The following is a 26066-nucleotide window of genomic DNA, read 5'->3' on the forward strand; positions in this document are numbered from 1 at the left end:
CAAGGCTTTCTATTGTTATTATATGCCTGCATTGTATTCTGCATAATCTCGGAATGGTAATAGGAGTTAACTAAGTGGAAGTCCCTCCCACCTTTTGAAGAATATCCAATTAGAATTCGACTAATATTTTAATCTTACCTCTCTTTTTATTCATGCTGGTTGCTATCAAGTTCCAATGTATACTAAAATTATTAATATCCATGCATCTCATTGTGGGTAACGAACCTAATGTATGGAAGTGAAACATGGTATTGGCAAAAGAAGGATGAAAGTAGACTGAATGCAGTTGAAATGCGATCTCTTAGAAGAATGTGCGACAAAGTAATGTATGATAGATGTTCGAATAGTGAAATAAGGAAGGAATGCAAAGCTAAGCATTATCGGTAAAATTAAGAAAGGTGTGTTGAGATGGTTTGGACATGTAGAACGAATGAACGAAAGAACGATAAAACAAATTTATGAGGCGAATGCAATTGGAAAAAGGAGCAGAGGAAGAATTTTGATTTATGACGTTCTTGAAAGGAGTGAGCGAAATGTCAAATATGATTGACGTACAACGCCATTTACAAAAATTATAACATCTTCTGATAGGGTGGTTAATTTTGTACCATCCTGTATAATAAATGTCACTTCGCTTCATGTGTGAGTTTGTGGCAGTAATTGATAGCTGTTATTTGTTAATTATGGTAATAATCATAATAACATTCCATGATCTCTACACCATTTTCATAAAATACTACCTCAGTAATAATCAAAACGTTTTTAGTCATGATAAATACTTCTGATAAACTTAAAACGTAATTTTCTGATTGATTTTTTGTCCTTGATATCAAAAAATCCTAACAGGGTCTCAGGAAAATATAGCAACCTTACTCTAGTACCATGCGAGTGGTATTTAAAAGTTGATGTCAGAAAGATATGTGTATAAAAAAGAGGTCCATTTGCAATTTGGTCTATGACATAGATTATTTTAAAGTACAAAAAACTATACTTGTTACCGTTTAAGAAAGGATTACTTAATAAAATAAAAAACTTTTTTTTACCTTCTTTTTTTTATTGGTACACTTCTCCAACCAGTTTCGACATGAACCTTGTCATCTTCAGGGTTTATGTACTAATTCTAAAACATTGAAATACTCATAGTTAAGTGAGTGGGCGGGTTTAACCCTTCCCTTACGATGCCAAAGTTGTTTTATTTTATAAAGTTTATAAAATGTGCCAGAAAGTATCTGCAAAAAATATTAAAAAAAAAAGATTATTTCTTTCATCTATACAAAAATATATTTAAAAATAATAAATAAGTAGTAAATCAATTGTTTTTATGTATGCTAAAGATTTGGATTGTGTGCGCCCACTTTCTTTCATCTTTATACGGCTTCTTCCTAATTTTATTCAGTATTTTAAGTGAAATTTACTTTGAGTCATAGCTCAAATGTAGTTGGCACTCTCATGAATCATACTTTAATAATTTGCTGCCCAGTTTTTTTACAATCAGATAACTGTACTTTATTTGATAAAATATTGCTAAATATGATCGCTCAATGATATTGATCATTAAATATAAATCACTGATTTTATTTCTGAGAATATGAATAATATTTTGAATAATATCATAAAAAAATATGTTAATAAATTAACAGGTATAGGAAGTACAGTGTGTATTTCATGCATACTAACTGTATTGTTATTAATTTTATGATACTTTTGATGTAAGTGGTTTTGATGAGTCATTTGGAAAATATGATTCATTATTGTTTGGGCAAATGAAGTTTGTTATGACTTCTTGTGATTAACCAATTTTTGATATTGTTGGAAACACGAAAGGTGTTTATTTTAATGATTTATGTCATATTGTATATTAAATACTAAATAATTTTAATTCAAATTGTTATTATCTGCCATTGAATAACTGTGTATGAAGTGATTAGAGATGTACATTCTGTATAGGAAGAAAAGCAGTGCCTATCCTGGATTACTTGCGTTCCATATAGAAACACGACCAGTGCCTTATTAAGTATTGCCTACCTTATCTTACTATCCAACTCTATTGCCTACCTTGATTAAAAACTCTGTGCACGCCACTGGAAATGACTATAACCATTTTTTCAACCTGCATAGTGTGGTGGTTAGCACATTGGTTACCTTAACTAAGTACTAAGCTTAAGTACTCTCTTATGGTAGAGAAAGTCCAAAAGAAGTTTTTGAGGTATCTCTACATGAGAGAGTACGGCTATTATCCTTGGCTCTACCCGACCGAGTTTCTCCAGGGTATGCTTGGCTACAATAGTTTAGAGACTAGAAGGAATGTGTATTTGATTACGCATTTTTTTCGATTGTTGTGCGGTATGATCGATAATCCTGAAATTAGCATTGGTCTGTATGTTCCCGATAGTTACCTAAGACAGCGTCGGCATAGATTGTTTCACATTCCTATACACAGGACCAACCTGCCAATGGTTATGCCTGTAGGAAGAGCTACCGCTATGTTGAACAATATCACATTGGATATTGATCTGTTCCATTTGTCCGAAGGAGTTTTCCGAAGCGGGATTCTTCTACACATTTAACAAGAGTCTTTTTGCTTACTTTTTAATTTGTTTTTTTTAATGTATACGCCTTAAATGTTAGTTTGTAATGTATAAATTAATTATTGAATAAATTGAAATTGAACTACACCCAATGGTGCCAAGGTTACTACATTCTATTGACACAGTGTTATCATGATCCTGCGCTTCCAGTCTAGGGTAGTATTAATGTGGAAACTGTAGTACTAAAGAAAAAAATTCTTATTCTTCTAACCATTATTTGTACCGAATTTAATTTTTTATTTTTCAAAGAATAACCCGCAAAGTGTCTATTTTAGATGCTTGTCTGCAGGTAGGATAGTAATAGTGGATACAACACTGCATTTTTGTATCTTAATTGTTAATAGCATGGAGGCAAAGAAATTATTCTCACATTTCAGGTTGGCATTACCAGCTCACGGTGGTATTAAAGTGAAAAATATTATGTGTATATATATATATATATATATATATATATATATATATATATATATATATATATATATATATATTTATTTATTTATATATATATTTTTATATATATAAATATATATATATATATATATATATATATATATATATATATATATATATATATATATATATATATATATATATTCTGATATATTTACTATATATTCTGACCCTCCTGGGAATCAAACCCTGGACCTTGAGCATAGTAACTAGTCATTCTAACCTCTACAATACGAAGGTGGACATCTACTATCAGACTTCGAATGTGGAAATTCTCATATTTACAATCAAGTACATCTGCCTCAGAGTATTTGAAAAATTTGTGTGCGTATTCGCATATCGTAGTCATATAGGAGAAAGTGACCAAGTGCATTTTTTACAAAAACGTGATTATTGACTATTTCATATCTTACTAGCTTAATATTGCCCTGAAAAAATCCCAAAGCGATTTTAGACTTGGAAGTATAATATATTGACGTGGTAAAAATGACTAACTGCATTGATGTTTACTTTCTTGCCAAGCAAAAGTGACTTAAATGGCTCTCCTGAACATTTTACGTCATGTTAGTTGGTCACTTTCTCCTGTACAAGTACGATATATTACCATGAAAATTTGTTAATAAATATATAGTTGATTAAATTATAAATAACCATGAATTTTCTTTTGACAGAATGACGAGAAGTACTTTTGGCAATTTGTGCAGGGGTTTGTGGATATATGGGAAACTCAGTCCGGATTGGACTTCAAAGCCATTCCCCTGTGGTCAGAGATCCGGGGCGACAGTGTTCCCGTTCTGGCCAAATTACCGGACGAACTGTTGGCCGCCATCGGCAAATTCCTCTACATATCAAAGGATAGAGTGCAATATGTAAGTATGGAGAAACCATCAAATGCAAAATAAAATGCAATGCAATTATAAACTACGGCATATTTAGTCATATTAGTTAATGTCTAGGGATGATTTACATTTGAAAATCTTTAAAAGTATACAAACTAAAGAAAAAACACATATTGCTCACTGCTTTCAAGAATGTCATAAATCAAAAAACTAGATTTTTCAGGAGAACGTTTTTAAAGCTTTAAAATATAATACAATTTTTTAAAAATAAATATCAAGCCACTTACTGAACTTTTTATTATGGAACAGACCTTTTTACGTAAAACCTGAAGGTTTTTTCTACATTTGAAAAATATTTAGTGTATTTAAAATAATAATTAAACAATACCTTTTCTTCAAAATGCAAAAACAACACTTTCTGCCCTGTAGCGGGTAAATATGCCTCTTTTGCTGGGATACAGAACGGGATACAGATTGGGTTAAAAATATGCCTCTTTTGCTGGGATACAGAACATTTTCTGGGCATTCTGAAAACATGCACAACTGAAAATTGTCAATTTTTGATTTATGACGTTCTTGAAAGGAGTGAGCGATATGTAATAAATAAAATATCCAAAAAGTTTTTAACACAATTTTATCAGGCGGTTTTTTCATCAACCCCTACTCTAAAGAGTATACTAATTAGGGTCGTATACTAATCACAAGTTACCGCAAACCCAATTTCTATCTGTATTATTAATATTTTTGGCGTCTCTCGCGCTCTAAAAGTAAGTAAGAAAACAGAACGCTTATAAACGTCTCCCGCTCACTACCAACAGTATGTAAAAGACGCTTTAAGCGTTTTCTGCAAACAATGTATTAAGTTGTAGAAGATAATGTCTAGAGATGATTTTAATATAGAAATCTTATAAAAATAATAAAATTAAAAAAAAAAACATGAAAAAAAAATATTTTAAAAACTTTAAAAAGAATTTTAAATGTTAGAAAATGATCTAAATCTAGTGAAATGATTCGATATGTGAAAAGTTCTATATGGAAATCCTCTACTTTTTTTATGATCCTTATCTAATTCTTATGCATTGTTTGCATTATTCTCTTATCCTTTTAATTATTGGGTAGGTATTAAAATATCAGCGTCTGCCATGCTGTAAATTTTTAAGTAAAAAATGTCTTGACATACATATTATGACTATCCCGAGTGATGTCTCTGCATATCATGTCTAAGTGCGTCATAATTTTTCTCTGCATGTTTCAAAGTTTCACAGCCAAAACACTTGACCTCGCTAAGTAAAATTAGCAGGAAAGATTTATGTGAAAATGTATGGCTGGAATTGTGAGCAATGAAACACGGGAAGTGTTATCATGCTTGTGGCATTTAAAATGCTAATAGTTTGAATAATAAACATATTGTTTTCGGCATCGTTAAATAGTAACAATAAAGACAGTAAACCCCGTATAACGTTGAGATAGGTACCGCGTTATCAGAGGGAATGTTATAAGAGGTTAATGATTTTTATTGTATTTTTATATTTTAACCCGCGGAAATCACTAAAATTAGTCATTATTAAATTTAAATATAATTTGAAAATACATATCCCCAATAACCATCTCTCCCATAACACGGGATTTATCTCAACAGCGTAGGGGGGTGTACTGTACATAGAATTCCTGTTCAATTAATTATACTTACATATTGATATTTTACAGAACACAAACATATGCTCGCGGGATTTGGAAGAAGTTAATTTACTACTTCGCTGTCTACTCATCATCTGCAGAAATTTTGATAACATTCCATTCATAGCATCGTGTGATTATGTCAGTCTTTCAGCCCCGATCACATCTAAGTACATTGAAAAGGTTTGTTGAAATATTCTTTGCATGCGAGTGTATCTCAACCTGCAGTGGGCAAAAGGCAGTGTTGCGCAACCTTTTTCTTTTCAAAGTACACCTACCAAATTAAGAAATTTCAGAGGTGCATATTTAACAAATTTAACATATTATGTTTTATTTATTTATTTAATTTATTTATTTTGTCCGCCTCCGTAGTGTAATGGTCAGCACGCTCGGCTACCGTTCTGGAGGTCCCGGGTTCGATTCCCAAGGGGGGTAAAATAAATATAAGTGATTTTTTCACTGTCAATTTATTCAATATTACCCTGGACTGGAACCTGAAGCGGAGGGCTGATCACCTTTCCTTCATGTGTAAACGATCAAGATAACACTGTGTTAATATGACGCAGTACCCTATGCACCATTGGGGTGCGGATAAGGGTTTTTATTATGTTTAATGCGAAATTTGAGCCTACTTAACTGGGCAATCAAAATTTGGAGCAATTGTGTTATTTTCACAAAACTAGACTTTTTTCTGCGGCACACCAACTAATCACAACGTTACACTAGTGTGCCGGGGCACAAACTTTGCAGAATAATGCTCTAAGGAATATGGGCGTACATGAACCGCTGTGCTTATAACTTATAAAATGGCACTTTTGCTGCTATCTGCGGTTATATTTAAACACTAAAATTATACTTGAGATTATTTTTTGTTTTACCTACGATATTTTGTTCAACACATTTCGGATGGGTTTTTTTTATGCCTGCGGACCGCTGGTGGCAAAATTTGATAGTTATGTACATATATGTACAAGGTACAAATGTAGTTAAGATTAACAAAGAGATTGGTATATAATATTCGAATAAAGACATTGGATAATTCCTTCTTTTCTGATGACATTTCTTAAGAAGTCATATTATTATTATTTTTATTCTTTATTTTAAATTCTTTTGCATTACATAAACATAAATTCAAATACAAAAAAAAATATTTAAAAATGAATATAAAAAAAGATCCCACAAAGGCATGGCCTGTGTGTGGGTATACAATATAATTTAGTCATAGTAATGGTATAAGGGTATAGGTTTTATAAGTAGAACTAGAATAATAGTGTTAACACGTTGTCGGCGGGACACGGCATTTGCCGTTTTTTCGCGGACTGTCGGTCAACTGCGGGACACGGCAAATGCTGTTTTTGTCGACTGTCGGTTATCTGCGGGAAACGGCAATATACGGGTTTGTTATCAGCGTGAAATAAAACGCGTTGAAGGGTAATCTGCTACCTGGGTGCTAGGCAATAGTCTGTTGACGTTATTTGAGATGTCTTGTCCAGATTGGCTAGTGTGTCGCTTGTAAAGGCATCCCCAGAAATCTAGAGTTTTTATGCGATCTCAATCTCCAGTTTAGTTTGAGCCATTTCACGTATCAGACTATTTTTCATACCGCTCGCACTGTTTTGTTTACTGTTTGGTATTTTATTATTTGATTATATTAGCATTGTATAGGGAATGATACCTCGGAGGAGAAGACTATTTTTAAGAGTTAACAATGGTTCTAAAATTGTGAAATACGGAATACTTAATTGAAAATTATGATTATAATTTATTTTTGATGATCAAATGTCATATATGATTTCTTTGAAAATATCAATCGAAAATATTATTTGGTTTAGAAATTGTGTCAATTTTAAGAAAGCGATATATTTTTGCGCTAATCGCGAAAAACACCCGCTATAGGCTAGAGTCTATTGTTCGAAGCGCCCGACTACAATGTGTTAATACAAAATACAAAAAATACTTTTTTTAAATAAAATTAAAAAATTAAAAACATTCAATTGTAATCTTCCGAGACCTATTATTGTTTCCCTTTTCATGTTGTTGTCCTATCGTTTCAGCTAATGGACAGTAGCGAAAAAACAGATGAGGAAATCGAAGGACTAAAATCAATTATAGTATCCTTTTGTCATCTGTTGGAAGGATTGTACGACCCATATCTGACTTGGAGAAATTACTTATCTGATCACATTGCAGATTTTTCCAAGTTAATTTTCAAACCGGCATTGTTGCACGTTGAAGTCATTCCTTTTATATATGGTAAGTATTTAGTATCTAGTCCGCCTCCGTAGTGTAATGGTTAGCACGCTCGACTACAGTTCTGGAGGTCCCAGATTCGATTCCAAGGGGGGTATCAAATAAATATAAGTGATTTTTTTCACTCTAATATTTATTCAATATTACCCTAGACTGGTTCCTGAAGCGAAGGGCTGATCATCTTTCCTTCATGTGTTAATGATCAAGATAACACTGCGTTTATATGATGCAGTGCCCTATGCACCATCGGAGTACGGATAAGGGTTTGATGACGAAGGATTTAGAAACACGGGTATTTTTTCCTACTCAAAAATGATCTAGGGAATATGTTTTAAGTAAAAAATATTAATGACTTACCTTTTTAACTATCTGTAGGTAATGATATTAATGTTTTTCTCAAAGGACTAGTACAAAATACCAGTGGCTTGTATGTCATAAGCTTTTACGAGCACAGGTATGTGACCCCGAGTGTCTAAGCTATCGCTGATATCTTCCTTTTCCTATTTAATATTCTTCCTTCTATTTATTTTCTTTGATGTTCCCTGAGCTCCATCACTTACGTCAGTTGTAATCCTATCAAATATACCTTGGCTTTATGTAATTTACTACCTATCTGATATGGTGCCTTATGGGCCATTTGAGCTTGGAAAGGGATCAAAGAAAATTAGATAATTCATTTTGTAAACTATTTTTGTTCAGAATTTGCCATGTCTTAGTATGTAATAATTATCCCAAGAGATGTCTCATAAAAAAATATGAAAAAAAGTTTATTTACCCTTTCAACGCCGGAAGGTATTAATATGGCCGTACCCAGCTGGCTGTGATTTTTTCATCATAAATGTGAAAACTTTTAGAAAGATGACTGTAACTTTGCTAATATTGGTAAATTGTAATATTTAAGTATTTTTCGATCTCCCTAATAGATGTCTCTCTATATTCTAATTTAAAAATATTGCAATTGGATTTGACAAGCTCTAACCAGAGCGTGTTTACGCGCTCATATATGGTCGGCCTGACGAGCACAGAATTGGAGAGCGCGTTAACGCGCTCGTAGCATCAAAACGCTCAAAATAAACATGTAAAATGTGCCCATACATCTGAATTAAGATGTAAAAACAATTGAAAACAATATTTATCCTGTGATGGTATAATCACTTTTTTTTATTCAATCCTAGATTTCTTAGTACTGTTTAATCAGAGTTTTGTGGTTACCCACAATTGTTAAATGAATTATCAGTGGAATTCGAAATTAGCATATTACTATGACTATACTAGGATTATTCTTTGTGTAAACATCATTCTAGTCTGTAAATTATGATGATACATCATACTATATTTAATCACATGACATCAACATATGTTTTTAAATGGATTTTCTAAATAAGACTCATTTTTCAAACACCACTCTTAGATTCTGCACTTCTAAACCATTTTAAGCTTCTTTGACCATGCCTTTTGATTTGTTTAAAATAGGCAAATAAATGTCTTTGCCTTTATAATAAAATTTGGAAAACATGAAAAATTATTTAAAAAAAATATGAATTTCGATAATCAGTCATATGCATAGTGAGGATTTTACCATACTCATAATATCTTTTGGATTACACAATATTTAAAAAAAAAAGATGAATATATAAGATATCGCTCAATCCTTTCAACAACGTCATATATCAAAAATTGACCATTTTTAGTTGTGCATATTTTCGGAATGCGCAGAAAATGTACTATATCCCACCAAAAGCGGCATATTTTTAACTTAATATTTACCCGCTACAGGGCAGAAAGTGTTGTTTTAGCATTTTGAAGAAAATGTATTGTTTAATTATTTTTTCAAATACTCTAAATATTTTTCAAATGGAGAAAAAACATTCAAAATGCTGTCCTAAAAAGATCTGTTGCTGAGTAAAAAGTTCAATAAGTGGCTTGATATTTATTTTTAATACATTTTATTATATTCTTAAACATTAAAAAGGATCTTCTTAAGAATTAAGTTTTTTGATATATGACGTTGTTGAAAGGAGTGAGGGATATGTATATGTATTGTTTCGGTCATATCTGTGCATTATTGACAGCCATGGCTTTAACCATAAATAATTTTCAGATTGCTTTCAATCTCAGCTGATAACAAAGTATCCGTCGTTATGTGCGGAGTTACTCAATGTATTGGGAGCAACTATATCCGGAGCCCAGGTAGAAAAAAAACTGTTAAATATTTAAAAATATTTTCCTTTTGATTACACACCATACGAATCACTTCACTCAGATAAAAAATAGGTTTAAGGGAAATAGAAATATTCTTGTAAATATTTAACTAAATGTACATTTATTTCAAATAATAATATTTTTCTTCTATATTTTTGCCAGTCAAGTTTAAATTTCTCTGATCTGTTTTGAAATATTTTTTATGCATAAAAGAAATTTTCATCATTCGCTTTTTTTAGCAATTTGCTTTTTCAATCAATTTATTCATATTAAAATTTAATGTAACCTTAGTATTAATTCAATAGGATTAATAGTAATCTCCTTCAAAATCCGTATTGTCCTGCTGTAAATGATTTTTTTTTCAGTCAATTGGAATTACCTAAATGAACAATTAATATTTGATATGATATTTCTTTTTGTGGTAAAAAAACATTAAGTCAAAATCAACTGTTTTGAGTTAAATTGTATTGAAGATTTACCTAACATTTAAATGATTATTGTGATTCAATTCATGTCTGAATTCTGATATTATGATAAAAAAATCTGCTGTATGAGGAGTAACACAGTTACTGGAGATGTAATCACATGGTGGGAGCAGATGTGGTGACCATAAAGTAAACCATAAACCCCAAAATAGATGACGAAACGATTACATCTAAAAATAATATTTTCTCATAATATTAAACTTATGACATCTATTCAGAATTCAAAATATGCAATCATGTATTGTTTTATATAAGTTTTATTTAAGTTGAAAAACATACTTGCCTAGAAATAACTTTATTTTCTCTAATTTATTTAAAAAGTCTGTTTGTGGTCCAGTGGTTAGTGTCACGGACTTTAAGTCAGAGTTGCTGGCTTCAACACGCTCTACCACAATTTAATACCTATTATTAATTACGGGCCACTTAGGCTTACAAAAAAAGTATGAAATTTAAATATTTGCTTTTATAATAAGAACTCAAATATTTCTCTTGAAAAAAATTAGAAAAATATTGTGTTTTATATATAAAATCGCTCAAAACACGCATTTGACTTAATATTTTTTGGTAGTACCAGGACTATATAATATAAGTATGTGATGGTTATTTAATGATTACTAAAATTATTTAAAAAATCTAATAAATAAAATTAATTTCTTGTGATTTTAATATCTTGGACATCCAAATTTCTATTTTGTTCCCAATAATCCAAATGTGTTGTCCATATAATACTTATATATGTTTTTAATAAAGTAATAATTAATTCTAGAATATACTAAAAAAAAAAATTTAATCTGCAATTTAAAACCCAAACCCTATCAACAAGCTTACAATAAAACTCTTAACAACGACAACTAGCCTTGATGTTCATTGATGAGTTTAACAATAACCGATGAAAGACTGCTGAGAAATGGAATAGAATTTGGTAGTTTTTATGTCCGTTTTGATTAAACTCACATTGAACAAGCAGGGCTACTTAGAGGTTTAAAAATTCGTATAAGGTATATTTATAAAGTATTTTTTCTCTAATATTGGCTTAATTCATTAGTATTTTTCTAAAGTGTAAGCGTGAACTTTTCCGCAGTTTAATTTTATCAAGTGTTAATAAAATTGTAGACAAAATTAATAAAACCATTGAAAATTCATGCAGTTTATATGTATTTGTTTTTGGTTGCCAAGATTCAAGCCCATAATTCTTATAAACAGTGTATAAACTAACTCTTTTGACTACCACATTATCAAAATAAGATGCCGAATTAACACATTTCGGAAGGGTGTTTTTAACTCCCGTGGACCGCTGGCAAATGGATTTTATAATTATGTACATATAGTTAAAACCCCAACAAAGATATTGGTACATAATATTCATATAAAAACATTAAAGAATGACTTTTTTCTGGCTTTGAAATGCGGCCAGCGCATAAGGTAAAAATACCCTTCCTGTCCTTAAGCATCAATCGACTGAACGGGTAGAAATACCTTTACTGTCTTTAGTTTGTTAAGAAGAAGCAAGATTGAAGACATATGCTGCTTTCAAAATTGGTTGCCTTAGAAAATTATTGTAGAAATAGTATCTTGACTTACTGAAACTGCAATCAAAATTAAATTAAACAACGTTTTGCGCTTGTATTTTGTAAAAAAAAACTTACAAATTATGCCAGTACAAGGAAAAATATATATAATTCTCTAGAATGCTTTCGAAATATTACTTGTACGGAGTTTTTGAAACCTCGTTGTATATTTAGCACTACTGCAATAATATTAACGGTGATCTGGGCTGTAATTTCAGAGTTTGTTAACAATGACAAATAATTCAAATAGTTTGGTTGATGCAAATAACTTCAGGTTAGACGTCTGTGGTAAAGGGGTGAGTGGGAGAATCCTCTCCTTAATGCATTTAATATATTCGCTAACTATTTGTGTATGAACTAACAAGGCCTAGATTGTTGGAAATCGCTTGGTGTACTAACTTAGCATTTTTTTTCTTCTTAATTGCGGTTTCATTTATTTTGTAGAAATCCATGTTCCATATTAATATAGAAAATCAAGAAAAGGTTTTTCATTACCACTTCTTGCTCATCTTTATATCAGGGGCGTGCATTCCATGTAGGCAGAAAAGCAGTGACTATCTTAAATTACCCGCGTGACATGAAAACGCAACCAGTACCTACTCTACCTTACTAAGTAGTACCTAACTTCCCTTACTACCTACCTCTACTGTCTACCCTAATAAGTAGTACCTAGCTTACCTTACTACCTACCTTTACCGCCTATCCTAATCAATTGTCTGTGCACGCCACTGGTTTGTATCATATTGCAGTTTCAATTATCAAAGCTGATCCATTATTTATGAAATAATTTTTGATTTTCTTTATTAAGTATGTAATATTTCTTCCTTCTTTATCATTATTTGATTTGATTTTGTTCTCTTATAAATTTGACTAAATCATGGAAATAGGGGCTCTTCAATTATACACTGTGAACTTTTCTTTTACGTAATATGCTGCTTATCTAAAACTGTTTATTTTCTTTACATTTATTTGCTAACATACATAGTTTTACACTCGTGTGAAATATTGGAGATTGATGATTTTATTTAAAAAATATTTTACGTTAATCTTTAACGTAATAACTGTAGACGTCTTAATAATTGTGTTTCTAACTGCATAAAAAGCTGGAATAAATTGTTTTCTTTAGGATCATGATAAAAAAATGTAGTTACTACATATGTAGAAATGTAATATTTTTACTTTTGATAATTTCACATTAATTTTGCATGTATTTTTCAGTCTGTATTTGCATGTACGAACTATAATCTTGAGGCTTTGTTTGAATATTAATTTTTACTGACCTGATGATGGAATGATTGTTCCAAAACCGGTAGTCACAAATAATTGTTTATAAAAGTGGTATTACACAAAGTGAACGATAAATGATAAGTGTTAAATATATATTTTTTTACAATCATTTCTGAAACTTTTATTTAATATTTGTTTAGTAAATACATGTTTCGAAATGGGAAATAAGCTATTTTAATTCCGGGAAAAACTTTTGATTCTTACCTTGTTATTTTACATGTCTTTAGTTTATTGGTTAGCTGATTTGATCACTATATATGAGTTCGTAGGTTCGATTCTAGTTGTAATAAATTTTGAAAATAGTGTATTTAGACAGTATCAGAATTTTAAGTGATGCTTAAAAATAACCTAAAAATAACATATGAGTTATATTTTATAAATTTGTAAATATTAAAAGACTTCCATTGTTGAAAATAGATGTTTTTTTATCCACGTTTGGTGTATGTTTTAACATAATCTTAAATGTACTGAAAAAGTATATTTGCGATGCCAGAAATACAAAGATTCGTCTTTGCCTATATCGCTATCTACTCTACCTAATCATTTGTTATTATGATATTGTATATTGTCTTTGGATAAAAATTTATTATCCCTCCATTTGAATTAGTTGAGAATACTCTTGATAGAAAATTATTGTTGTATTTATTTTTGTGTCAATTATCTTCTATTGCCATTTTGAGACAAATCTAAAGACAATGTTAACAGAAAGTCCTTATATTTATCGGTTAGTCCATCCAGTATAACCCTAAAATAATATATAACATACTAACTATATACAAATAGGCTCTTTTGAAAAATTTACTGATTTACGAATTTATTTTTGTTTATATATTACATAGTTTGCTTTTTGCATGAGAATGAATAAAAGGTGCTTTTTATAAAAAAAATGCTTATATGTTTATTATGTAGGTATATAGTACAATATTATATATGTTTTGAAATATAGTGAAAAACAATATCTATTTTTTGATTTTATGGTTAGAATTTTTCGCTAATAAAATCAGTAGTGTTTTGTATACATGACTTCATACTTAGTATGTTACGCAGTTAATTGTTATATAGATGATGTGTTAACAGATGTTTTTGTGTTTGTTAACAGAAGTAAATATTATTTTGGTGTGTAAGGTTAAAAATACAATTTTGTAAACATACTACAATGTCTAGGTCATTTTTTGATAGTGAAAATATTTAATATACATTCCAAACACCTCATTATAAAGTTTAAAAACAAAAAATTGTCTTTAAAAACCGGAAAACCAAATAACAAGAATATTGCAAAAGTTATGAAATAGTTTATCATATTAAAATATATTAGTTGTGGTCTTTTCAATGTTCTTTTTTTATACTTTTTACAATTGATTGGATTATAAATTAAAATAATTGATTTTATTCACAGTTTTCATTTATTACTTAATAAAAATACTACATTTTTTATCCGCAATACTTCTGTACTTCAGTTTGTACATTGTGTGCTTAAAGAAATCAAATTTGGTCATTGAAAATCAAAAATATGTGTTTAAATTCTAGTCCTTCAATTTTCTCAAGATAAGACCAACAATTATTATAAAACTGCATAATGGAGCTTGGTCTTTGCGGTTCTAAAGCTTTAAATGTTGCAAACAATTTGCAATTTTGTTTTGTTACAAAAAACGACATTATTGCTATTGAAACTTTCTGTGTTATGTAAATTACGTGATATCTTAAACAAAACTACTTCTTTCTTGCATTAACTAGAGTTTCTGTGCTTTTTAGTGACATTATTTAAGTTGGCAATTAGTTTTCTAATATATGATCGTTGAATTTCAGCATAATGCACTTAGGTCAGTGTGCCCGGCAACCGTTAGTTTGGTTATTAAGATAATATCTACTGTCGGGGTTGACAGAGAGGTGAGACAGGTTGCTTTGAGTTGTGTCACCGTCATGGTTCAAGTTCTCCATAGATCCACCCCAGAACAGGTAATAATGACTTCCAAAGGGCGCTTGTCCACTACCCGGAATTCCGTGTAATTTTACTGTCCCGCACGTCAGTTAGCGTTTTAAAATGACGATTGGCTTGTGCTTTTGTCCATCTTTCTTCGGCTCGGAGCTCTTGATCGGTGCGCGAACACATTGCACGTAAATTCAATCGTAAAATCGTCGTTTTAAAACACTAACTGACGTGCCGGACAGTAAAATTCTGTGTAATTCCGTGTAGTGGACAAACACTTAATTTCATAAGTATAAAAATGAAACACTTGTGTAAGACCACTTGTGAGTTAATTACTATAAATATGACTAGTTTCGAGAACTATAGACATTCTCATCAGATGAAAACACAAACTACCAATTTAACAATTTCAAAATTAGTTGTGTTTTTATAAATATACTCAAAAGTGATCAAACCACACCTAGAACAATAAAAATATATTTTTCTATATTTTGCAACTGGCGAGAATCAAATCCATAGTGCCTGTTTTGCAGTCATGCGTCTTCCTAACTCTACCATGGTTTTAAAACCTATCTGCGTTTTTGGTCAAGCTATAATTTGGCGCATCTGGCTACCGTGCTGGAGGTCCCGGGTTCGATTCCCATGGAAATCAAAATAAATAAAATTGATTTTTCACTCTTAATATTTATTTAATATTACCCTGGACTCGTACTTGAATTGCGAGGCTGATCACCTTTCCTTCATATATTTAATATTAAACACTGATTATATACAATGCAGTGCCCTATGCACCAACGATGTGTATAAGAATTAGATGGAAATGAATTCAAAATGCATGATTTTAAAATTGAAAGCCTCAAATATTATATAAGTTAATATTATAAATAAGTTGTTTTAAAAAGTGTCTTTTTACTTATTATATTTTTATATAATTTATATTTGAAGCACTAACGTTGTGATTTTCCATTTTATAATTAAAAAGTTACTTTATTTTAAAATCATTATAAATTTTAATGATTTTAAAACAAAGTTACATTCGAATTGTATCATATTTTTATTCATTTTTCAGCGGCAGATTGAACTTTCACTTATCCTTGAGATGTACACAGACAGTATAAAGAAAATATTAGCAAGGACTCCAGTCAAAAGTGATACTAGTAATAAATTAGGCGAAAGTAGTAGTAAGGAATTAACAATTAGTGAAACTGAAATAGTTAAGGACGCATCGGAAGTGGAGGACCGTGAAGCCACACATCGGATAGAACTGTCCTTTATGTTGCTCTCCGCTTTAGTGACCATAAGAAAACTGCTAGAAGACTTTGAATCCAGTCGATCTGTAATATGTCAACTGCTGATTGATCTAGATTATTTAAGTGTTTTGATTTCTCTACCTGATAATGTTATTGTGAGTATAAAAAACCTCTGTTATTATTATGATCGTATTATAAGTTGTAGTTTTTTGTCCGCCTCCGTAGTGTACTGGTCAGCACGCTCGGCTACCGTTCTGGAGGTCCCGGGTTCGATTCCCAAGGGGGGTAAAATAAATATAAGTGATTTTTTCACTGTCATATTTATTCAATATTACCCTTGACTGGTACCTGAAGCGGAGGGCTGATCACCTTTCCTTCATGTGTAAACGATCAAGATAACACTGCGTTTATAGGACGCAGTGCCCTATGCACCATTGGGGTGCGGATAAGGGTTTTTATTTTTATTATTATAAGTTGTATTAATGATGGGATTGAGATTCGAAATAATCAAATAAGAAAAGAGAAAGAACACATTCTTTCGTAAGAACACATTCACGTATTTAATTTCACACGAATATTAATTATTATCATTAATTTCAAAAGAACACATTCATGTGTTTAATTTCACAATGCTTCCTGGTATACAATATTTTAGTAGCTGTCAAATGTACACTGTCCACCATGAGCAATATTTAGCATTGCCTGCGTTGTAACGTTCGATAAATGGAGCTGCCACTGCTTTAAAAAATTGTTTTTACCAGTAGAAAACCATCTGTAAATGTCCGCCTCCATAGTGTTATGGTTAGCACGCTCAGCTATCGTACTGGAGGACCCGGGTTCGATTCCCAGGGAATAAAGGCTCAAATAAATAAAAGTAATTTTTTAATTCTATTTTCCTGGACTGGTACCTGAAACGGAGGTCTGATCACCTTTCCTTCATGTGTTAACAATCAAGTTAACGCTAAGTTTATATGATGCAGTGTCCTATGGACTATCGAGTGCGTGTGAGGGTTTGAAGAAGAAATTAACCTTTCACAGGTGAAAAACAAAATTGGTGAATAACCTAAGGAGATTTAAAATTTTTGGCAAATGAATATTTTTATTTTTATTTACATAGATTTGAATGCGCTCCCTCAGACGAATGTGTGGAAAATCATTGTATGACAGAATTAAAAACGATGATATAAGAAAGGAATGTAAGGCTGAACGAGGAATAATTGAAAAGATTAGAAAGAGCTCTTTGCGGTGGTATGGACATGTGGAGCGAATGGATAGCGAGAGAATGACTAAGAAAATATATGTGGCGAGTGTGAGAGGAAAACAGAACGTGGACGACCGAAAAAGACTTGGCACGATCAGATCAATCAGAACCTAAAATCTGGCGGTGTCAAAAGTCTGCGTAATCGGAGGGCATGTATGACTAGATGTATGGATGTGAAGGAGGCTAGGAGTGTATGTCAGGACAGAAGAGTGTGGCGTTCCATCCTCTCTGCCTACCCCTGCGGGGAAACGGCGTGATGGTAGTAGTAGTAGTAGTAGTAGTAGATTTAATAATACATGTACATCACAATTTTATATTAACATGAATGTATTCTCATAGGGTTTTCCCATGCCGAGTGTACATTTTACAATGCAGTGGAACTCATAATATTTTTTGACCTATAAATGTCATAAATATTTATGAATTTTCAGGCTTTAAAATTAGACGACCAGTCACTAGGAATAGAATGTATCAAATCAATTACCAGATTATTGACATATTGGAGGGCGGCAAAGAAGAACGCTAAGGTCAAGTGTAAGTACGATGAGATTGTGTCCAAGTGGATGGGCATCAACACTCCCTCGAGGGAGCTGCTGACCGAGTTCCTGTACATGGCCATGGACGGCAGGAGAGAGCACGACGACGGAGCCAGACTCTTCAACCCCGAAGTGGTACTGATCCTCATCAACAGTCTGCACCTCATGACTGAAGATGATCAGGCGTGGATCGCTCAGAAGCTCTCCTGGCTGTGTACTAAGGACTTGAGAAGGTGTGTTTTAATTTAAATCTGTATTCAAATATTGTCTTGTTATTAAATGTATTTGGTCCGCCTCTGTAGTGTGATGGCCAGCATGCTGGGCTACCGTTCCCGGGTTCGATTCCCAGAGGAAGTCAAATAAATATAAGTGATTTTTTCACTCTAATATTTATTAAATATACCCTGTACTAATACCTGAAGCGGCGGGCTGATCACCTTTCCTTCATGTGTTAACGATCAAGATAACACTGCGTTTGTATAATGCAGTGCCCTATGCACCATTGGGGTGTGAATGAGGATTTGTGTGTGTGTAAATCTAAGGGTGAAAGGTGCATCGTAATTTAAAAAGTGAGAAAAAAACGGAGTGAGGAAAGAACGGTAAAAAGAAATATATTTGGTGAATGTAGTAGCAAATAAAAGCAGAGAAAGCCAATGAAAATTTTAAGTATTTCAAATACTTATAATATTCAAATACTTATAATTACAAAAATAGATATATTTATCTGTTAATGCACTTTGTCTAGTTTTTTTTATACATGGTTAAATTCAATTATTTCACTGTATTAAAAAAAAATCATGGAAATTTCAACATATTTTTGGTGCATATTTGGAAAAATTACTACGAGTGAATAATGATACTTCTTCACGTATCATGTTGGGTTGTCCCGACGTTGACTATCACTTGTGAGAAAGTGTCCCTATTTTGGGCAGTCGGGAAACAGCTTCTTGATGTACCATACTCCTGTCCACTTATGAATATTACGGAGCCAGGAGATCTTTTTTCTTCCAACACCTCTTCAACCCTCGATGTTACCCTTAATGATCAGTTGCAGTAGCTTGTACTTTTCTCCTCTGAGCACATATCCCAAATAGGACACATTCTGGGTTTTAATAATGATTTAATATTACTTTGAATAATACTTAACATATGTTTAATTTTTCAGTAAATGGTTGGCTTGCCAGTATGGTGCCATATTAGCTATTTGTAGCGTCATATCTAATCATAGTGACTCGGTAAGTACGCCAACTGTCACATTGATCAATCTGATGGATAACTTGGCCTGCACATCTGTTACCTCTCAAGAACTGAAACAGGTTTGTAACTTTGTAACTGCACCCATACACAATAGTATTTTGTCAATTTACGGTATTTTTCGAAGCAGCTAACAAGAGGGGGGGGGGGAGACACTCATTTAAGAATGATTTGCTGTGATTTGTTCAATAAGGAAATGCATAATGCAACAATACAACTCTTTAAAAACTTGGGAGGGTTAGCTCAAGTCTCGTCAAGAAATTTGTTTATGCATTGGATTGTACATTGGACTTCCAACGCCATGTATTAATGATACAAAAGAATCAAATTATATATTGGCTAGTTACATGTTTTTAATTTTTATTTTTATTTATAAGAGGTCAAGGGATCTTGCATCTCTTATCTCACTGTGACCACATTAGGTCTATCGTGACTTCCCTCTGTGTCATAGCTCACTCTCAAGACCCACATGAGTCATGTAGCTCACAACCTGTCTTCGTGGTAAGAGTTTTACCTTCTCAGAGTCCAGTAGTGATCCTCTAAGCATGTGACTTCGGTTGCAACCGAGTGCGTCACAATTTGTGTGTGGATTTTAATATTTGAATATGGTTGGGTGTTTCGTTATCCTCCATATGAATCTGCAGAGTTACATGTTTTACTAACTGAATAAACAATATTTTAAAATGTTAATCTTTTACTATGTACTTGAGAGGTCAAGCAAGCTAAGAATAAATCATGCTAATTCATTGAACAAACATATACATATTTATAATTTATATTTTAAGAACTAACTTTGTAATTATAAACATATATTTCATTGATAAATAGGTACTTCTACTGTTCTTGTACAATGTAAAACTAATTATAATACTCATTACCTTCTTTGATTTGCAGATTATTCTTCTTTTGCGGAAAGAAAAAGAATTTAGCCATAAAATTCCCTTACTGCACACCCTGTGCAATATAACGAGGAAAGGTTATTTTGTGTGCAAAGCCTTTTTAGACATACAATCTGAGTCCGACGGAATAACCGTACCATGTATAAACAAGTGGAACAATACGTCGTACGGATTCAGTTTCCATTGCTGGATTTGCATAGACAAAATACCGGAATCCCATGAGAGCCATGGAAAGCAAAGACAACTTCTAAAGTGAGTACTGTGGCTACTGACTGTATTCCTCTTAACCCTTTGGTTACCAGGACCTATGGGGTCACTATGCCAGAAAAACCACAATTTAAACATAAACAATTCAAATATAAAATGGGTTTGATAGTTTATAAACATTCTGTGATATTGTTTTATCTTCGGCGCAACGAAAATCTCTCGTATTTTATTAAACTAAATATATGCAATATTATCTCATTTTTACGCCATACGCATAACACTAAGATCAAAGGACGCTGATATAATTGCCGACATCCGGTATTGAAAGAAATACAGTAGGGGCATCAGGCATTAACAAATATATTTTTTTAATGTTTGTATCAATTTGTTGCATATTGTTTATTAACCTCGACACGTAAAAATGTATCTTATTTAATAATATCACAGCTTTACACAAATTACTTTTCACGGAAACAAAATTGGTTTAACGTGCTTTGTTTTTCTTGTTTCTCTGCAAGTATATTTGTAATATGTATTACAAGTTACTTAATTGTAAGATTTAAATGATAAATAATTCTAAATTTCGATGTATAACTCACTGAAAAAAAACATATGAATCTAAACTTTTTGCATAATCCTGAAGGAATCCCTAACATGTCCCTAAGGAGACTAGAAGGAATGTGTATTTGATTACGCATTTTTATCGATTGTTGCGCGGTATGATCGATAATCCTGAAATTATCCGGAACATTGGTCTGTCTGTTTCCGATAGTTACCTAAAGCGTCGACATAGATTGTTTCACATTCCTATACACAAGACCAACCTGCCGATGGTTATGCCTGTAGGAAGAGCTACCGCTATGTTGAACAATATCACATTGGATATTGATCTGTTCCATGTGTCCGAAGGAGTTTTCCGAAGCGGGATTCTTCTACACCTTTAAGTCTTCTTGCTTACTTTTAATATATACGCCTTGAATATTGTTTGTTATGTATATATAATTTTTTTGTTGAATAAATTGAATTGAAATTGAATTGAATTGAATTGAACATACTGTCCAAAATGTATCTGATATAAATCATGACGTCAGATTCAACGGATCTGGTAGTTTTGCTAGAGTACTGAAAGCTTATATATCAGATTTCGGTAACCAAAGGGATAATAAAAGTGAACCAACCCTTATTGAGGCTTGGTCGTGTTTATTGTTTGCATTTCATTTCAGTTTGCTCACTCAATCCGGCCAAGGCGTTGAAATATCCATCGACCAAGCGGGCGGGTTGGTGATCACCATTCTCAAGAAGAGTTCCGCGATGTCCTCCACCGTCCCTTCGGCCTTCCTCGACGACAACAGATGGCACTGCGTGACAGTTTGCTTGGCGTACGCGCGCAGAGCCCTGTCGCACAATCAAGTCAGCGTTTATATAGATGGCACTCAGCGACTCGCAGTCAGTATGAAGTTTCCTTCATTCGATGATGTAAGTGTCAACTCATTACTTTCAAGTTATTTGATACAAGTGGTATTATGGTTAGAAGTCGTAACAATCGGCGGGTATGTATGAGGAGATGCATGAACGTGGAAGAGGCGAAGAATGTCTGCAGAGACAGAGTGGTGTGGCGTTCTATTCTCTCTGCCTACTCCTGTGGCGAAGCGGCGTGATGGTTAGTTAGTTAGTTAGTTGATACAACATATTGAATAAAGATACAATACATTTTTTTGACATCTCAGCATAGATTAAGAAGAATTTGGAAGTCTGGGTATTTACAGGGCTTACGACCTGTCATAGGCTGGTTAAGTGATCAATTAACACATGTAACATTTACCATTCTACCCATGGTTTACAACCTCACTACTCAAATTTTGGAAGTCACGCAAATATGATAAATCTCATGATGTTTCATGATTGAAACAACAGCCATCTATGATTGGATCTAGAAAGCTTTTATTTAGCAAAGACTCTTTATTTTTATACAAGATTCGAACCCAGATCTAAATACAGGGAAACCTCTTAAAATTAGTTTTTCAATCTTTACGCCAGAAATAGCAGTATGTACTTGATTTTTTTATGATTTATGATGATATGTGTTTTCCAGGTGTTCATGCACTGTTCTATCGGTGCACCAGTTCCTCAAGAGACGAGACAACATAGTAAGAAGCCGGAGGTAGAAAAGGAATCATTCCATGGAACACTAGTCAAAAATCTCTTCAACAATCAATTCCTTCCTTCCTTAGTTTTGCAGGTGATTTATTTCCATAAACTATTACATTAAAATGTCTATTCATTTTATATCTTTATCTGTAATTATCTATTGGTAGCTTGAAAAATCCTGAACTGTAAAATTGCTGATATCTTACTTATATACATATATATATTAACCATATCCGCTCCCTAGGTGGAGCATATAGAGTCCACAAACTGTCTCCAGGCTTTTCTGTCGGCTGCCAGCTCCCTTGCATCCTCCCAAGTCAGATCCGCATCCCGAAGTTCTAACGAGAACTGCCGACGAATTGTCAGCAGTGGTCGTCCTGGGCGGCGCGAACCTGATGCCTTGTAAAAGAGGCAAGCTTGATTAAGGCTCTCAGGAGGCATGCGGAGTACATGGCCAAGCCAACTGAATCGCCTTTTCTTGACGACAGTTGTGACCAAGATTTGCTGCGTCCTACGCCTTATCTCTTCATTCCTCACAAAGTCAAACCACCGCACGCCTAAGATTCTCCGCAAACACCTATTCTCAAAGCGTAGTACACGGGTGCTCTGGGCCCTTGTAAGGTGCCAATATATATCTTACTTACTGGACATAAAAAAAAAATGATTAAATACATATTCTGAATCCAGGATAATTTTTATTTAAAAAGAGTTTAAAATTTTTAACAAGAATGTGAAAAATTCATAAATACTTTTAGAAAATTTAAATACTCTTATATCATAGAAATATTTATATACTTTTAATTTAAGTTTTACTTGTTAAATGCATTAATTTCTTAAAATCGATTATGACATATTTCGATGTATTCTGTAACATTTTCAAACACCATACATACAGTGTTTGAAAATGATGCAGAATGAAAATAAGTGTCACAGTAGATTTTAAGACATGGTGGTATTTACTAAGTGAAACTTAAATGAAATGTGGATAGATATTACCACAAAGTTACTGCTGAATCAATTAATGAAAATATTGGTTTAACCTAAATCTAAGGAATGCATGAAAATCGTGTTTCATGTGTGAACACACTCATAGAAATACTACTATTATTTGATATTATGGACTCGTAACTACATGTATGAACACAGTCTACAACTAAGTTTAAGTTATTTTTTGACATCTCATCATAGATGAAGTAGAATATGGTAGTCTGGGGATTTATCCCGTAAATGCCCAGACTTCCATATTCTATTTTATCTATGTTGAGATGTATGATTAAAGTAATATGGAAAATAACTCCTATAATTGGAGAAAATCCAATATTTGGACACACTCAAAACATTATATGTTTAATTTCTTATAATTATTTTTTTATAGGCACCATCCTACCTCTCATTCGGCACAATGGGCTCCGGAAAATCGGGACAAGTCAACGCGATAGATCCTTCGCACGGCGTACAAAACCAGGTCCCTCTCCACGGTCACATCGCCCACGCGTCTCTCTTCAACGACACATTCACCCCGAGTGCGGCACGGTGGCTGCACGAGGCAGGAGCCGACTGCCACACCGCCCTGTGCTCCGAGGAAGGACCCGATAGTCAGGAGATGTTCAGCCGCCTGGTGTTCTGCTACAGCGCCCTCGCCACGTGGGAGGGATGCTGCATGAATTTAGCATCGTCTACCAATTATAATGGCAACACTTCGGCGTTGAGAGTTAATACCACTAATGTGAAGGTTAGGCATTATTATTTTAACTAACTAACTAACTAACTAACCATCACGCCGCTTCCCCGCAGGGGTAGGCAGAGAGAATAGAACGCCACACCACTCTATCTTTGCAAACATTCTTTGCTCCTTCCACTCATACATCTCCTCATACATACCCGCCGATTATTACCACTCCTAACCTGACCATTTTCAAGTATTTGGCATACCTGATTGTGCTATGTTTTTCTCAGTCTTCCTCTACTCCTTTTTTCAATTACATTCGCCTCATAAATTTGTTTTTTTCAGTGAATCAAATGGTGTAGACATGTTTGTGGGTTTGCATATGAATAAGTGTTAAAAAACTTTTGTTTGTTAAAAACTGAGATTAGTTTTCAGAGCAGATTTTAATGTTTGGTGATATGTACAATCGTAGCAATTTTGATAAAGACAAACTCTTGTTCTCAGGTTTTTAATGTTTTGTGATACAATCTTAGCAATCTTAGCAGTGTGTTTTACAAAAAATACTTTTTTGGGAAAAAAAAGGTTTTCAAATTAATAAATATGACAGAATTTTGGTTTGCTTTGATAACTTTTTAGGAAAAGTCAATTTGGGGAACTTGAAAATGACAAAAATAATAATTTTTCTTATTCTTATAAATGGTCTTTAACATATCGCTCACTCCTTTCAAAAACGTCATAAATCAAAAATCCTCAATTTTCAGTTGTGCATGTTTTCGGAATGCCCAGAAAACGTACTATATCCCAGCAAAAGAGGCATATTTTTAACTTAATATTTACCCGCTACAGGGCAGAAAGTGTTGTTTTTGCATTTTGAAGAAAATGTATTGTTTATTTATTAAAAAAAAAAAACTAAATATTTTTCAAATGGAGAAAAAACCTCCAAGTTTCACACAAACAAAATCTGTTGCACAGTAAAAAGTTCAATAAGTGGCTTGATATTTATTTTTAATACATTGTATTATATTTTTAAACTTTAAAAACATTCTCCTGAAAAATCAAGTTTTTTGATTTATGACATTCTTGAAAGGAGTGAGCGATATATGATAACATATGTAGATATGATGTCATATTATTCAAATGTGGTAATGAATTTTACAATGAGTTTGGTTCACAAAGAGAGTGGATTTCAATACATTTGGGGAATTTTTTGATATTTCTAAACCAGGGGTTCCCAAAGTGTGCGCCGCGGCGTGCTGGTGCGCCGTAGAAACCAAAGAGGGGCGCCGTAAGTCGATCCTCTATCATTATCTGAAACCACAAAAATTCTCGGGTACCGATAAAACAACAAATTATTTTTTGAGAGCTAGCATCTTTCTACCCAACTACTATTATTGTAGGTACCTACCTATTTCTTTCGACTATAATATATGGATATACATATATAGTCACACTGTCTTTTCCAAATAGCTTACTGAAGTAGGGTGCCCTGACAAAATACTAAACTTGTAAGTGCGCCGGGGGCTGAAAAAGTTTGGCAGCCCTGTTCTAAACTCTTATCTAGAGTATCAACTG

The 26066-nt window shown here is 32.8% G+C and overlaps 1 protein-coding gene across 2 annotated transcripts in view; it reads left to right on the forward strand.

Annotated features, from left to right (window-relative positions):
* The window catches only part of LOC148303845 (neurobeachin-like protein 1), a 148304-nt gene that overhangs the window by 3441 nt on the left and 118797 nt on the right, over positions 1-26066 (forward strand). The window contains exons 2-14 of one of the 2 annotated variants that reach the window (XM_088269308.1): positions 3710-3907; positions 5585-5737; positions 7609-7807; positions 9906-9994; positions 12278-12355; positions 15153-15302; positions 16343-16678; positions 18216-18553; positions 19486-19636; positions 20469-20725; positions 21904-22156; positions 22773-22919; positions 24204-24560. In XM_088269308.1, coding sequence (XP_088125434.1) covers positions 3710-3907; positions 5585-5737; positions 7609-7807; positions 9906-9994; positions 12278-12355; positions 15153-15302; positions 16343-16678; positions 18216-18553; positions 19486-19636; positions 20469-20725; positions 21904-22156; positions 22773-22919; positions 24204-24560 — 2706 coding nt within the window. The remainder of the gene's footprint in view (positions 1-3709; positions 3908-5584; positions 5738-7608; positions 7808-9905; positions 9995-12277; positions 12356-15152; positions 15303-16342; positions 16679-18215; positions 18554-19485; positions 19637-20468; positions 20726-21903; positions 22157-22772; positions 22920-24203; positions 24561-26066) is intronic. The other variant, XM_088269309.1, reaches the window with a different exon arrangement.

The sequence above is a fragment of the Brachycentrus maculatus genome, unplaced genomic scaffold (assembly GCF_059751285.1).
Source record: "Brachycentrus maculatus isolate JH-2025_06_01 unplaced genomic scaffold, ASM5975128v1 h1tg000344l, whole genome shotgun sequence".
In the NCBI taxonomy this organism is placed as follows: Eukaryota; Metazoa; Arthropoda; class Insecta; order Trichoptera; family Brachycentridae; genus Brachycentrus; species Brachycentrus maculatus.